Raw genomic sequence first — 16,851 nt, 5'->3', positions numbered from 1 at the left:
CAGCTACGTTCCACAACGCAGCAATGCACACAGAGCCAGTGGAGGATGAATTCCTTTTTAACACTGGCATCCACCCACGCATCCTATCAAAGCCTGCCATTGCTCCCGGGCATGCTCAAGCACGCGCAACAGGTCTTCTAGGAGCCTGTAAAGGGAAGGGCTATCACGCCTAGAGTTGAAAAAAAGTACAAACCACCCCCAACAGATCCAGTGTTCATAACACAGCAGCTCACACCGGAGTCGGTGGTTGTAGGGGCAGCAAGGAAAAGAGCAAACTCTCAATCGTCAGGAGATGCTCCACCACCTGACAAAGAAAGTCAGAAATTCGACGCTGCAGGCAAGCGAGTGGCATCACAAGCAGCCAATCCATGGCGAATTGCGAATTCACAAGCCCTACTTGCACGCTACGACAGGGCACACTGGGACGAGATGCAAGACATCATACAGCACTTGCCCAAGGAACACCAAAAACTTGCCCAGCAAGTAGTTGAAGAGGGACAGGCCATATCTAACAACCAGATAAAGGTCCACACTAGACTCTGCAGATATGGCAGCACGGACTGTCAACACGACTGTAACCATTCGCAGGCATGCATGGCTGCGGAGTTCTGGATTCAAGCCAGAGATTCAACAAGCGGTGTTAAATATGCTGTTTAATCAACAACAGTTGTTTGGGCCGGAAGTCGATACTGCCATTGGAAAAATGAAAAAAGACAGACACGGCCAAAGCCATGGGGGGGGGGGGGGGGGGGGGGGGGGTTGTGGGGGTTGTGGTTCCTATAGAGGACAATTCCCAAAAGGAAGGGAAAAATTCCAACCACCCAAACCAAGCCCTAGCAAGCAGTGACTTCAATGCCACAACACCCCAACACTTGTCACCAGTGGGCGGGAGGCTAACCACATGATATCAGGACTGGACGCATATTACAACAGACGCATGGGTCCTATCAATTATCCAACATGGTTATATGGTAATAGAATTCACAGCATTCCCTCCAGATGTGCCACCAAAACCGCACAGACTGTCTCCACAACGCTTAGACCTATTACATATAGAGGTCCAAGCACTGCCACAAAAACAAGCAATAGAGCTCGTACCCAATCACCAAAAAGGAACAGGCGTTTACTCACTGTATTTCCTCATTCCAAAAAAGGAGAAAACGTTAAGGCCTATCTTAGATCTCAGAACACTGAATCTCTTCATCAAATCAGATTACTTCCACATGGTAACACTTCAAGACGTGGTTCCCTTACTAAAAAAAAGGAGAATACATGACAACACTGGATCTCAAGGATGCGTATTTCCACATACCCATCCATCCTTCTCACAGGAAATACCTAAGGTTTGTAATGCAAGTCAAACACTATCAATTCAAAGTGCTACTGTTCAGAATAACAACAGCCCCCAGAGTATTCACGAAATGCCTAGCAGTAGTAGCCGCTCACATAAGGAGACAGCACGTATTCCCATATTTGGACTACATTCCACTAGAAAAAAGGGCGCCACAATGGCTTTTCTTGGAAATATACCAATGACAGAAATTTGTAAGGCAGCCACCTGGTCTACGCCTCATACATTCATGAAGCATTACTGTGTAGATGTGTTAGCAACACAACAAGCCACAGTAGGACAGGCAGTATTAAGAACATTATTTCAGACAACTTCAACTCCTACAGGCTGACCACCTCTTTTGGGGAGATTACTGCTTTGTAGTCTATGTACAGCATGTGTATCTGCAGCTACACATGCCACTGAACGGAAAATGTCACTTACCCAGTGTACATCTGTTCGTGGCATGAGACGCTGCAGATTCACATGCGCCCTCCCACCTCCCCGGGAGCCTGTAGCTGTTTTTAGTTGCATGAATTGTAAATAAATATTATTTTAATACACACTATGTACATACTACTCCATTGCATGGGCACCTCTAGTGTACTCACAACTCCTACCTCACCCTTTGCGGAGAAAACAATCTAAGATGGAGTCGACGCCCATGCGCAATGGAGCCGAAAGGGAGGAGTCACTCGGTCCCGTGACTCGAAAAGACTTCTTTGAAGAAAAACAACTTGTAACACTCCGAACACAACACTAGATGGCAGGATAATGCACAGCATGTGAATCTGCAGCGTCTCATGCCACGAACAGATGTACATTATATATATATATATATATATATATATATATGTTTTATTTTCATTCACTTTAATGAGTAAAACCTGCTTGTGTGTCATTAGGATACAGATTGTGTTTCTACACTTCACTGGCTGCTCCACCTTCAACAACGTGCCAGGATACACCAGAAACGTCCTTACTCTGGTGCATGTGGGAGGAGGTGTACGACCCGCTGAAGTTTTTTTTTTCTTCCCTTTTAACTGAGAAAGGTCAAGGTGCTAGAGGCATGCTCTTGCAAGTGCGGAGTCTGCGAACCCATAGTGTGTGGCTGATGTAGTCGTGGTACAGCATGAGAGCGGTTGCCTGTGGGTGCTGCCTCCTGGGATGGGGCTATTCTTCAAAGAAGGACCTTCTAGTTACGGGAGGGGCACCAGAGGCCTTCATGTTCTGCGGGGTGGAGGGTATGTGGCAGACGGTGCCACGTGCTGCCCTGGTACAGCATGGGAGAGGGAGCCTGTGGGTGCTGCTTCCTGGTTTGGGCCTGTTCTTCAAAGAAGGACCTTCTAGTTACGGGAGGGGCACCAGGGGCCTTCATGTTCTGCGGCTTGGAGGGTATGCGGCTTCGCTCCTTACCTCTCCTCTGGACACCAGACTGGAGCATTTCATGTTACACGCGGAAGGGATATGGATGAGTTGGCAGAAGTAGGCACAGTTCCCCCCCAGATTAAAGTCTTTGAGTCACACACATACCTTTCATATTTATTTGAAAAATTTTACAGAAATGAAAAAGTGAATGATATCTGAAATTACAATAATAATAAATAACCTGAAAACAACAGATATGCCTCTGGGGTGTTGTCTGCCCCGTAGGAAGACTCCTTTGCAGACCATGTTCAAGGTGATGACGGCGGCTGCTCTCTGGTCCCCGGAGGGGTGTCACAGAGTTGGTCTCATGAGGGAATGGCATGAAGGGGGATCAGTGTAGGTTTCTCATGCCCTTATGAGGTGTGGACCCACAAATGGATAACTAGACTGCTACATTCTGATGTGCCCCCAAAGAATACCACAACTCCCCTCCCCCGATGAGCTCCAAGCTGGGGTTGAAGTTTGTGATCAGAAGCCCTCAAGTGTAGGACACAGTGATGCAATGGCAGCGATTGATCCAGAGGGGCAGCGGCCCATGAGGAGGTGGGGAGACTTCAGGAAAGAGTTGGTGGTGTAGGTGCAAGGCTAAGGTATGCACTGCCCTAGTGCCTGCCCTTTGGCTTTCAGAGCCACTGGCCTGACGTGACTCCCTCAACCCAGCCCACCTGGTCCTACTCAAGCACTGAGTTGTCCTGGACCTCTGTCGGGTGAGCCATCTCTACACTGAACCGTCCCACTTATTGGCTAACAGGAACAGTGGATTAGTTTGGTTACTCTCAGAGGGAGCCCTGTGGATAACTGGGGTGATCAGGCTTGTTGGTGCTTCAAGAGATGGCGTATTCGGGTTTGAGAGGATGTTGTGGATTTAGGAGTAGGTGGTGTAGGAGCAGAATCTTTAGTGTGCGAGTCCTTCCTGCCAGGGGGACACCCTGAAATCCACAAGTGTGGAAACCCTCTTTTCATCCGTGTGACAGTAGCGTGGCAATGTTCCATTAGCTAGCAGAAGGGCCCTGGACTCCCATATGTTTACTCAAAGCAGGCCAGGACCTCCCAAGTACATCATCAGAGACCACGCAAGTAGGGTCAGAGCCGGGACCTGCCAGAGACACTTGTGTGAGACCTCCACAGACAGTGACCTCAGACATCCTGAGTATGCTAGTGCAGACCAGTTCATGTCCTCGCACAGGCCCTGGCTGTGGCCGCTCATGGGTCTTTCAACAGGTACTGACCCTGGACGCCCAACATACGCTAGCACGACCTGTCCATGACCTCCCACTGACACACACTGGATCTCTCATGGGTCACTGGTTGCACAGAGCACTCTGATGTGCATGTTTGACGGTGAGTTGTGGGAGTACAGCATAAACTTTATTGCTTGGAAATATTTTCCAGGAGAGAGCTGGTGTGAGCATCCAAGTGTGTCTGCATGGTCCCACCAGTAGCTCTTTGTTTCTTAATGCAGTCTTGCCCGACGCTGGGTTGTTTCATTTCCTGTGAGACGTGCATGACTGCAGATGGTTGTGGGAGTGTGCGAGCCTTTGCAAGTGAACTGCTGTGTGCTTGTGTGTGGCAGTGTCTGTAGATGTCTGTGTTAGGAACTGCAGGCATGTTCACAGGTCAGCGGGATTGCAGAGACGTTGCCCGGTGTGTGTCAGGCTGCATTGGCATATGGTGACATGCGTGTACCCGAGTGTCTGTGCTGTAGATATGTGTACTGGTGTCAGACTGCATTTGTCTAGTTGTGTGAGCACCCGACTGCCCACGTTCGTTGGCAGTGCATGCATGATTGCGTGCAGCAATGAAGGCAGATTGTGAGGTGTGAGGAGCCCAGTGCGTGCCCCACCTTCTGCTCTTCAAGAGGCCTCTTATAGGATCTGCGCTTGACATGATTATCTGGTCATGCAGCCTTCCTAGTGCCTACATTCCCCTCCTAGCGCCTTTGCTGGTGTAGTAAACCCCAGGCAGATGGCCGCTTGGCCACCTCAGACGCTTACAGCCTAACATACAGGAATCAAAGCACGCAGGCCCTACTTATACAGGGCTGTGGTCCGGGGAGGTGTGCGCCACGGTGACCAGGTGCTCTACGCTGTCACGGGGCTTGCGTAGGTTGCAGTAGAGTCTGTCCTCGATGCTCATGCTTATTTTGTCCATCAGCTCTGCCCTGGTGGTCTGGGGCCCATAGCCCAGGTGCTCATCGGAGCCTGGCGAGCTGCTGAAGGTACCCAGGCCTTGCCTGGTGCTGCCCAGGTCGGTGGTCTCTGCAGAGTCCGTCAAGCTTGCTGGCTCACTGGGCTCCTCTTGGATGGCTTGGACCTTCTCTTCTAGTTCCAGTGCTTGTGTCGGGGGCCCGGCCTCTGTTTTGGCATCTCTTGGAGGCAGCGGAAGGTGGATGGGACCACTTGCTTCTCCAGGCTCCTCGTCAGCAGTGCTGGCGATGCGAGGCAGTGTGCTGTGATAGCGATTGTCCAAGGGGTAATTGGCGCTCTCTCCCCGGCGCAGGGGCGTGCGCTGCCTCTCCAGTGCTGAGGGGTAGCGCACCCCAGGGTCGCTGTACTGCTTCGCCCGCTGCCACTGTTTGCGCAGGTGGACACGTGAGCGGTGCTTGGACCGCAGGGGAGAGTCGTCAAACTGTGGGTCGTGCCTCAGGAACTCATTGAATAGGGCGTCCGTCTTCTCATCTATACTGTAGTCCCGCCGCTGCATCTGCCCATAAGGAGAGAGCCCCACGGGGGTCTCACAGCTACCACCCGCCGCCCCTTCGTCTTCCAGCTCCTCATTCAATACCTTGGAATCAAAGCTTGCGAACACGGTGCCCTTCCGACCAGCATGGGTGAAGAAGAGTCTCTTCTCAGAAGCCGTCCTCTCCTTTGCCCCCAGAGCCCTGATGTCTTCGGGAAGGCGGCTTGGGGCCTCGATGGATGCATAGCCACTGTCCATTTGTAGAAGCTTGCGTGTGCTAAGATCACCATCACTGCCCCGCTCCGAATCCAGGCCCTCCTGCTTGCATGACCGCTCGGATGCTGGTGGCTTCTCCAAGAATACTTCCCCATCATCAGCAGGGTCCTGGGAGGCGAAACTAGGGACGCCGCTGAGTGAGCTGATGCTCTCGGCATCACTGCGCACTGAATCCCTGTCGTTGTTGCTACTGCTCTGCTCAGATGTGGCATTAAGCTCCAGGGAGGCCCGCAGGCTCCAGATATCATGATAGGTGGTCTGTGGCTCAGCTGCTCCCCCACCAGCTCTCTCTGCACCATCACTGCTTCCACTGCTCCCCACCGCCTCTGCTCCTTCTAACCTGCAAGAGAGATTATGGGCATGTTCAGTCATGAAAACAGTCAAAGCCAAGGACTGCATTTATCCACCATGCAGGTATCACAAGAGCAGACAAGAGGCGTATTGTGGAAGAGCTGTGCAGAGCCGGCTCAGCGTAGCAGATCTCTACCTTCGCACCATGCCCTCTAGGCGCTCTGATAGAATCCCTTCTAAGTACTTGAGTCCGGCCTAGTCCCATCAGCACCTACAAAGCTCTGGCTATCCTGCTCAACCAAGCTCACTCTCCATTATGGAAGACTTTGTCCATTAGCGTTCCACGGTTATCTGCCATGCACATCTCCCACTTTAATTTGCACTAGTTTTACGTCCTTCATGTCAGCTTTTCCTTCATTGGCATTTTTTGAATAGAAAGGTCAGGATTAAAGTTTGCATTGTACTTATTTGATAGTGAAATTAACTAAAATTGATAAAAGATTTGAGGCTTCATTTGGAAGTCGGCCGACGGGTAACTCCATCACAACGGTGACGATATCCCACAATCCCATTCTATCCTATGGGATTTGGATTTCGGTGGACGGGATAGCTGGCACAGTCATTGCAGTTACCCGTCCGTCGACTTCCAAAGCAGGCCCCAAGTTTGGGCTTGGCACTACAATAGAGTTACTCGTTGTTGTAAAAAGTGCAATTTAATTGAATAACATTTACAGTTAGGGTTGGAATAGCCATCATTAAATTAAACGAAACTAGGGTTATTCGGCTAACTATAGGATTAGGGTTTTCATGAAGGTTAAATTCAAATTAATAAATATTGTATTTTAAATGAATTTAGTTAAGATTTAGTCAGAGTCAATTAAATGCACAGTGTGTTATTATAATTAAACGTACATTTTTTAAAAGTAAACCATTGTGGGGGAGGGCTTCCATAGGGATTACAGTAAATGTATTACTTATTTTCGACTGTCTTCCAGCAGTAGGTGAAATTTGCTAGAAGGACACCTCAGAAGCAGGTATTAACGAAATCTAAAACCCTTGAAGGGCTCCCATTGAGGGAGAATGCTTCAGGAACTCTTGACTTAGCCAGGGTACTTTGCCTGATCTTAGGAAGTTTACATGAGGCTTTGGTTAGAGGCTACTACACGATTTACAAATAGATTAAGGGGGTAATTCTGACCCTGGCGGTCATTGACCGCCAACGACCGCGAGAGCACCGCCAACAGGCTGGCGGTGCTCTCAAGGGCATTCTGACCGCGGCGGTTTGGCCGCGGTCAGAAAGGGAAAACCGCCGGTCTCCCGCCGGTTTTCCGCTGCCCTCAGGAATCCTCCATGGCGGCGCAGCTTGCTGCGCCACCATGGGGATTCCGACACCCCATACCGCCATCCTGTTCCTGGCGGTTCGCCCGCCAGGAACAGGATGGCGGTATGGGGTGTCGTGGGGCCCCTGGGGGCCCCTGCAGTGCCCATGCCAATGGCATGGGCACTGCAGGGGCCCCCGTAAGAGGGCCCCACAAAGAATTTCAGTGTCTGCTTAGCAGACACTGAAATTCGCGACGGGTGCAACTGCACCCGTCGCACCTTCCCACTCCGCCGGCTCCATTCGGAGCCGGCTTCCTCGTGGGAAGGGGTTTCCCGCTGGGCTGGCGGGCGGCCTTCTGGCGGTCGCCCGCCAGCCCAGCGGGAAAGCCAGAATGGCCTCCGCGGTCTTTCGACCGCGGAGCGGCCATATGGCGGTTCCCGCCAGGCGGGCGGCGACCGCCGCCCGCCGGCCTCAGAATGAGGCCCTAAATGTCAGGATTATCCAACTTCATGTAAATAAATTCCGACTGAATTAGGATTAAGGAACCACTTGTCATCAAGTTACCATTAGCTTTAGCGTTGAGGCCAAAGTAAAGTAATTTCAATGTACTGGACAGAGTAGAAGTAAACATCAGATGTAGTAATGGGGATGTAGTAAAAGGCCAAGTACCTACATACAACCATTCGGTGTACTAGTTTCTGTACATTCACGTGGTATTTGACTTTACACATTTTGTCAATAGACTTCTTGTAGAGCTATTTTGGCATTTTCTTCTGTGTAGACTATTTCCCTTGCTAGTTTCTCGTTCCTGGGTATGCCCCAGCTGGTCTTGGCCTGTGTTTTGATTTGCGGAGTTAGGTTTAAACTCTGCCCGTGTGGTCCTAGTCTTTGTGAAACAAATATCTACCCTATCCTGGTGGACCACCAAACTGATTTCCCTAAAACAAACCACATCTCTGAAAAACAAAGAAATGTCTGTGGCATTTCTGCACTTTCATTCTTGCAACCACCATGTTTAATATGAAGGTGGCAAGGTCTTCACAATATGACGCAGGGACGATGCAGGGTAGCCAGCAGCCCTGTGGTGGCCAGCCCAACTGCTAATTCAGTTCCAGGACAGAGGCAGCAAAGCCTCTGACATGAGAAGGAAAGCTGTGCCCCTCTTCTAGTTGGAGCTGGGATTTGTAGGTCTGTGGGAGCGACATCTGCTTGTATACAGCTGATGTCCCACTTCCAACAACCCCTAAATAACTCATTAATCTTGTAGTTTGTTGGGTTTTAATATTGCAGCTGTACTTCAAAGAGATTGGTGTCAGCAGGGAGCTCTCTCTTCTTGAGTAGATACACCATAAGAGCAGCTGTCCATGATGGACAACAAAGGCCTTCATAGCCAGTGGGATATCAGTGCAGATAGCATGACAGTATGTGCACTGATGTCTGGCCTCTTACACACCTTGAGATTGCCTGCGCTGTATTTGTGTATGAAAATCCTGGATAAACTACAAAGACTAAGGATAAACCCCCAAAGAGCTGCACAACTTCCAGGAAGTCACATCATTAGGGGCAGACGTCATGTGGTTCTTCATTAAAAACTGTTCTTTCAACAAGTGATGTCTAAGCTCCTGGTCCGCCACTCGCTCCACTAGGTGATCATGCCTACCAAGAACCATGCCTATCAAGAAAGAGCCAGAAATTGTGTCACACCTAAAGCCACAGTGACACTACCTGTGTATAAACTGAAACTCCAGAACCCTTGTACAGCCTAGCAGTACAGAGACACCGTCCCACTGAGCCAGGGCCGTGGCACTTGGACAGATCTGCATGCAGCCTGTATGTGACGTCAAAGCTCATCTACTCCACTCACTCATTCATTAACTGGTGCTGGGGTCCTCAGAGGTCTGAGCACTCCTGATCTGCTCTCAGAGAGTTACACGTTCTCACCAGACCCAGAGAGTCCCTCTGGATGAGGCCTGCGGGGACAGCCTCCCAGGGTAGTAGTGGGTGATGGGCCCATTGTGCCCCTGGAAGGTCTGCGGCTTCAAGCAAGCCAGGCTCGGGGAAGTCTGTTTCTCCTCACACAAGCCCTGGTTGACAAAGCCACCAAAGTGACCTGATTCCCTCCACTCCCCACCCCAGGACGAATGGCGACAGCCAGATGCTGGATAGGAAGGCTGAGGCTGCTGGACCTGAGACAGTGCAGAGCTTTCTGAGAGCAGATCTTGCAGGGCATAGAGCAGAGTTTGTTGGAGAGTAGGCTGGGAACCTCCATTGGGAGGTGGGGGGGCCGGGTGGGTGGCATGGAAATCATTCAGCAGAAATGTGGAACACACAAAATCTGTGCCGAGTGCCACACTGCTGTGTTGGAGCGTACGCTTCAAAGTGCCTCTTCAGATAACTGTTGGCCATTGGGGGATTGGTAAATTCGACAACAGCAGGCATGTCCACTGTAGGAGGGTTTGGATCTACAGCAGATGTTCTGAATAAACATTTAATGAATAAATGTGTTCCGTTTAAATGAAATGCTTCTACATTTCATGTTTGTGGATGTTCTTGCATGGATCTGGTACTCCAGCGATAGACCGATATCCTGACATGTCAGTGAGAGTCTCAACAAGCCTGGGAAAGAGTTACTTTACATGCTAGGATATGTCCAACACGTGACGACCTACTCAAGCCCAGTATTTTTCCCCTTTCTGACATGTTGCAGCAGCCCTACTGCTTTTAATGGCATTTGTCAAACGTTTGGCTCCATTACGCCCCAGCCAAAAAAGCCTTCCAGATATACAGGCCCAACCCTGCCTATATGGCAGTCCGCCTCCACTTCAGATGGGTCCTTTTTTGTGGGGGAAATTGTTGTAAAACTCTGCTCTAGGCCCTCTCTTTTGGGACGGGAGTGGGGGCAGCAGGGTCCACCTTTCATCCACATCATCTCTTATCTAATGAAGAATACCTGCCGAGAGAGGGTGGGGGGCTGCTGGGACGTGGCAGGAAGGGTGCGTCCAAGGGGCGGAAGGCCACATGCTCGGTCCGGGCAATGAACTGAATGATGTCCGTCTGGTGGGGGTCGCGGTCCTCCTGCTCCATGCTCTCGCTGGCTGCCCGCTGGCGCTGGAACTGGTGCCTCTTGGGAGACCCTGGATGAGGGGAGAGAAGAGACGGGTCAGAGTGTGCTCCAAGCACTGCGTGAGCAAGTCCTGTACCGGAGGACCTCTGTCCTCCTCATTTGAGAGGACCCCTACCTTGGGTATCTGACACAATTTCTGCCTCTCGTCCACCTGAGATGGCCCTGCATTGCTTACTGGAGAGGACCCCCGTTATACCTTAATCTGATGAGGTGTATACGCTTTAATAGGAGCACAGACTTGCATGTGTCTCAAAAAGATCCCTACAATGTTTGAGAGAGAACCACTGATGTTTAATAATGAGGCTTCTGCCACTTTAATTAGTGAGGACTGATGATATGTTTATGAGAAAGGACCGCCGCCATGATTATTAGAGAGAATCTCTGTCATGTTTATGAGAAACGATCGCTGCCATGTTTATTAAAGGGAACCGCTGCTACGTTTGAGAAAGGACCTCTGCCATGTTTATTAAAGAGAACCGCTGCTACGTTTGGGAAAGGCCAGCTGCCACGAATATTAAAGAGAACCGCTGCCACGTTTGAGAAAGGACCGCTGCCATGGTTACTAAAGAGAACCTCTGCCACGTTTGGGAAAGCGCTGCTGCCATGTTTGAGAAAGGACTGCTGTCATGTTTATTAAAGAGAACCGCTGCCATGTTTATTAGAGAGAACCGCTGCCATGTTTATGAGAAAGGATTGCTGCCATGTTTATTAAAGAGAACCGCTGCCATGTTTATGAAAAAGGACCTCTGCCATGTTTATTAAAGAGAACCGTTGCCATGTTTATGAGAAAGGACCTCTGCCATGTTTATTGAAGAGAACCGCTGCCATGTTTATGAGAAAGGACCGCTGCCATGTTTATTAGAGAGAACCTCTGCCATGTGTAGTATTGAGAACCGCTACCATGTTTGAGAAAGGACCGCTGCCTTGTTTATTAGAGAGAACCGCTGCCAAGTTTGGGAAAGGACCTCTGGCATGTTTATTAGAGAACAGCTGCCATGTTTAATATTGAGAACCGCTGCCATGTTTATGAGGGAAGACCGCTGCCATGTTTATTAGAGAGAACCGCTGCCATGTTTATGAGGGAGGACTGCTGCTATGTTTAATATTGAGAATCGTTGACATGTTTATTAGAGTGAACCATTGCCATGTTTATGAGGGAGAACCGCTGCCATGTTTATGAGGGAGGACCGCTGCCATGTTTATTAGAGAAAACAGCTGCCATGTTTATGAGGGAGGACCGCTGCCATGTTCATTAGAGAGAACCACTGAAGTGTTTGAGAAAGGATGCTCCGATTTTTTGATATATAGAACCGCTGCCATGTTTATGAGAAAGGCCCGCTGCCATGATTATTACTGCTGACATGTTTATGAGAAAGAACCGCAGCCATGTTTACTAGAGAGAACCGCTGCCACGTTTGAGAAAGAACTGCTGCCATGTTTACTAGAGAGAGCCGCTGTCACATTTGAGAAAGGACCGCTGCCATGTTTATTAGAGAGAACTGCTGCCATGTTTATGAGAAAGGACCGCTGCCATGATTATTAGAGAGAACCGCTGCCACATTTGAGAAAGGACCGCTGCCATGATTATTAGAGAGAACCGCTGCCACGTTTGAGAAAGGACCGCTGCCATGTTTATTAGAGAGAGCTGCGGTCATGTTTATTATAGAGAACCACTGCCACGTTTGAGAAAGGACTGCTGCCATGTTTATTAGAGAGAGCTGCGGTCATGTTTATTATAGAGAACCACTGCCACGTTTGAGAAAGGACTGCTGCCATGTTTATTAGAGAGAACTGCTGCCATGTTTATGAGAAAGGACCGCTGACATGTTTATGAGAAAGAACCGCTGCCATGATTATTAGAGAGAACCGCTGCCACATTTGAGAAAGGACCACTTCCATGTTTATTAGAGAGAGCCACTGTCACGTTTGAGAAAGGACCGCTGCCATGTTTATGAGAAAGGACCGCAGCCATGTTTACTAGCGAGAACCGCTGCCACGTTTGAGAAAGGACCGCTGCCATGTATATTAAAGAGAACCGCTGCCACGTTTGAGAAAGGACTGCTGCCATGTTTATTAGAGAGAACCGCTGCAATGTTTATGAGGAAGGACCTCTGCCATGTTTATTAGAGAAAACAGCTGCCATGTTTATGAGAGAGGACCACTATCCTGTTCAATATTGAGAACTGCAGCCATTATTATTAGAGAGAACCGCTGCCCTGTTTATGAGAAAGGGCCGCTGCCGTGTGTAAGAGGCTGGCCCTCTATGTAGTGTGCAAAGCTAGGCACACTGTGCAAGGGGTGCAAGCAACCACACACTGGTTTCCAGGGGTAAAAACTAGATCACCTAATGCTCTAATATTTGAGGTAGCTGGTTGAGCTAATCTTGGAGAAGTGCAAAGCACTGGTTGTACTCACAGTATCAATCATGCGACTCACACTCTCAAAGGAATAACTTGAGACCAATTTACAAAAATACTTCAGATTTTTAGATAGTTTTTAAGACCAAGATTATCAAAATTGGTTACGTACTTTTTAAGTTAAGAATTTTTGAAGTTTTAGTAAATGCAGTCTTTCTGTGCATAATTACGCACCATAGAAATCAATAGGCGGTCACATTTAAAAATGCATTAACAATCGCACAGTTATGTCACCAGGTTCTGCTCTTGCATGTTGGTCGAGGCAGTCGGTGGGCACACTGTGCCAGCTGGTGAGGCTCGAGCGGTTTCTGGTTCCGGCGGGCGCAGTGTTGGAAAGCCTCTTGAACCAGGTACAGGCCCACTCAGGGGGACCACTTGGAAAAAGGGTGCTTCTTGCCGATTTAAAGGTGGTGTCTTGGGGTCCCCTTGGGGTGTCGAGGGTGCAAGGGGTGTGGGATCCTGTGTGGAACAGCTGGTTCCTCGTTGCAGGGCACTGGGTGGCTGGGTGCAGAACAAATTGGTGGAGCTGTGCGCAACGGAGTCCTTTGGAGCTGGAGGTGAGTTTCTTGGAGGGTGGCTTACATGCTAACGGGGGCACTCTGGTGGGAGGGCCGGGCGTTCCTGAAGTTCTTCGACTGGGCTTCCTCCTGGTCCGTTTTCAGCTCTAGGGGAGCTAGCCAGTACTCAGTGTCAGGTGGCCATTACTCAGTGTATTGTCACGACTAAGCCACTGGAGGTCGCTGGGTCGCCAACACTGGCAGGGTTTGTCATGGTGGTCGTCGGTGTGTTGTCGGGCCAGTTGCGACTTCCGTTCTGGAGATATCGACCAGTCAGTGAAGTGACCCTCACTGGCATCTTGGTTCTTGCTTAGTTGTAGAGTGATGCCTTCACTCTGAAGGGAGATCTTGGGCTATTGGTGAAGCCTGGAGGTCCTCAGGGTTTGTCGAGGTCAGTCCAGTGGTCAGCTCCTCTACAGCGGCAATTGTGGGGTCTTGGTGTGGCAGGCAGGGTTTGGCACCTTTTCTTGTGCAGCAGGTCCACAGTCCTCGGGCTTTGGTTCTTCTTGGTGCTGTCTTCTCGTCTTCTTTTCGAATCCGAAATCTTGGTCCAGAGGTGCCTACTAAATACTGAATTTAGTGGGCATTTTAGGGGGAACTTGGTAGTGTCCAATGGGACACCTACCTTTGGGTGGCTACACCCACTAAAGTGAACACTTCCTGTGGGAAAGGTCACTGACCTAAACCTAATTGGCTATTTTCCTTCCATCCAAGAAGGAGGAAAATGAAAGAGAGGGTCCACCTTGCAGGCTACACCTTGAGGGTGGTGCATGCCAGGTGGTGCCACTCCTCCTACCCTTTGTTAGATTTCCTGCTTTTGCTCTTGCCAAAAGTGTGGATTTGCATAGGGGGGTTGCAGCTGCTGCTAGCAGCAGGCTTGGGGGTTGAATTTCAGGGGCAATAGCCCTATGAAACTTCCACCAGGACAGTGCACATTCCTGAGGGAGGGAGTGTTAGCTCCTCCACCCAGGAAGGGCATTGTCTTACAAACCAGAGAGACAGGGCTCTCCCCCAAGGTTTGTATATTTGCTGTCTCGAGGTTGCAGCTGGATAGGACCAGTCAGCAACCATGCCAGGTTAGTTAGCTTTTGCAGGGGGCACCTTTAAGGTGACCCCCTGGGTACATTTAGGGATAAATCCAATACTGGCACCAGTTTGGATTTATCATTCTGAGTTTTTTAATACCAAACAACCAAGGGTTCAGAGTGGCCATCATGTAGCTGGGAAACTCATGTTGGCCAGTGTCCAGCACATGCATTAAAATGGCTGCTCTGTTCACTCACTATGTCCCCGGTTTGGCAAGGACACAGTGGGGGCATATGGCTCATGCAGCAAGGCCCTCACATACAATATGGAGCACCCTGCCTTAGGGCTGTAAGGCCTGCCAGGGGGGTGTCTTACCCACAGTAAATGTAGTGTATGGTGGACAGGGCACACAGGCATTGTGCCACGTCGAGTTTGTTTTTTAGGTTTGCAACAGAACACTCAGCCTGCAAGGGCAGTGCTGGGTGCATCTGGATGCATGGCCCTAAAGAGTGGCACAACCAGTGCTGCTGCCCTCAGGGGCCTACCCATAGTAGCCCATGCCCTGGGCATATAGGTGCCCACTTACTAGGGACTTATAGTGGTACTTAAGGGTGTATCCAAGTGTGCCAATGCATTAAAACAGATTTAGGGAACGAGCTCTGGCCCAGAAAACCTGGTTAGCAGGGGCCTTGGGCACTACAATTTCTAGAACACATCAACATCAGGCAAAAAGTGGAGGGATGACCATGTCAAAAAGAGGCCTTTTCTCACACCATGTTTATTAGAGTGGGTGCTGCCATGTTTAATATTGAGAATCACTGCTGCGTTTTCAGAAAGGACTGCTGCGTGTTTATGAGAAGGGACTGCTTCCATGTTTAGAAGAGTGGACACTGCAATGTTGAATATTGAGAACCGCCGACATGTTTATTAGAGAGAACCCCGGCCGTGTTTGAGAAAGGACAGCTGTCATATACAATATTGAGAACCCCTGCCATGTTTAGTAGAGAGAACCGCTGCCGTGTTTGAGAAAGGACCAACGTCATATTTATAATTGAGAACCACTGCCATGTTTTTTTGTTTTTTTTTAGAACCGCTGCCGTGTTTGAGAAAGGACTGTTGCCATGTTTATTAGAACCGCAGCCGTGTTTGAGAAAGGACTGCTGCAATGTTTATTAGAACCGCTGCCAGGTTTGAGAAAGGACTGCTGCAATGTTTATTAGAGAGAACCACGGCTGTGTTTGAGAAAGGACCGCTGCCAGGTTTCTTAGAACCACTGTCATGTTTGAGAAAGGACTGCTGCAATGTTTATTAGAGAGAACCGCAGCCGTGTTTGAGAAAGGACAGCTGTCATATACAATTTTGAGAACTGCTGCCATGTTTAGTAGAGAGAACCGCTGCTATATTGAGAACCGCTGCCATGTTTAATAGAGAGAACCGCTCCTATATTGAGAACCGCTGCCATGTTTAGTAGACAGAACCGCTTCTATATTGAGAACCGCTGCCATGTTTAGTAGAGAGAACCGCTGCTATATTGAGAACCGCTTCCGTGTTTGTGAGAAGAGACCACTGCCATGTTTATTAGAGAGAACCACTGAAGTGTTTATGATAAAGGACTGCTCCCATGTTTATTAGAGTGGAAGCTGCTATGTTGAATATTGAGAACTGCTGACATGTTTATTAGGGAGAACCACTGTTGTGTTTATGAGAAGGGACCATTGCCATGTTTGGTATTGAGAACCACTGCCCTGTTTATTAGAGAGAACCGCTGCTGTGTTTGAGAGAGGATCGCTGCCATGTTTACTAGAGTGGCTGCTACCATGTTTAATATTGAGACCCGCTGACATGTTTATGAGAAAAGACCGCTGCCTTGTTTATTATTGAGAATCGCTGCTGTGTTTGAGAGAGGATCGCTGCCATGTTTACTAGAGTGGCTGCTACCTTGTTTAATATTGATAACCGCTGACATGTTTATTAGTGAGCACTGCTGCCAGGTTTAATAACTAGGATGACTGCTGGGTTTGACAGAGAGGCCCGCTGCAGTGCTTGAGAAAGGAACACTGCCATGTTTAATATTGAAAACTGCTGCTGTGTTCGAGAAAAGGCCGCTGCCACATTCATTAGAGAGAACCGCTGCTGTGTTTAAGAAAGGACTTCTGCCATGTTTAATATTGAGAACCGCTGCCGTGTTTGAGTAACACTTCTTCCTGAGGGTCCAGGCCAAAGCAATGCGCCCTGACAGCAACATTCCATTCCAACAGCAACACTCCTTCCTGAGGCAGAGTCTACCCCTGGCCTCAGGAGAGTAACAACACATCCCAGGAGCAACACTGCTTCTTGAGGGCAGAGTCTGCCCCTGGCCTCAGGAGAGTAACACCACATCCCAGGAGCAACACTGCTTCCTG

At 49.4% G+C, this 16,851-nt stretch overlaps 1 protein-coding gene across 3 annotated transcripts in view; it reads right to left on the bottom strand.

Annotated features, from left to right (window-relative positions):
- Nucleotides 1–2,860: 2,860 nt before the first annotated feature.
- The window catches only part of CBARP (CACN subunit beta associated regulatory protein), a 209,085-nt gene continuing 195,094 nt past the window's right edge, over nucleotides 2,861–16,851 (bottom strand). For all 3 annotated transcript variants that reach the window (XM_069217088.1, XM_069217087.1, XM_069217089.1), the window contains exons 9-10: nucleotides 10,276–10,459; nucleotides 2,861–6,053 (exon numbers count right to left, since the gene is read on the bottom strand). In XM_069217088.1, the coding sequence (XP_069073189.1) occupies nucleotides 4,790–6,053; nucleotides 10,276–10,459 (1,448 nt within the window). In that variant the 3' untranslated portion in view covers nucleotides 2,861–4,789. The remainder of the gene's footprint in view (nucleotides 6,054–10,275; nucleotides 10,460–16,851) is intronic.

The sequence above is a fragment of the Pleurodeles waltl genome, chromosome 12 (genome assembly GCF_031143425.1).
Source record: "Pleurodeles waltl isolate 20211129_DDA chromosome 12, aPleWal1.hap1.20221129, whole genome shotgun sequence".
Classification (NCBI taxonomy): Eukaryota; Metazoa; Chordata; class Amphibia; order Caudata; family Salamandridae; genus Pleurodeles; species Pleurodeles waltl.
Note: the sequence above shows the minus strand (reverse complement) of the source record. Positions and strands in the feature narration are given on the sequence as shown.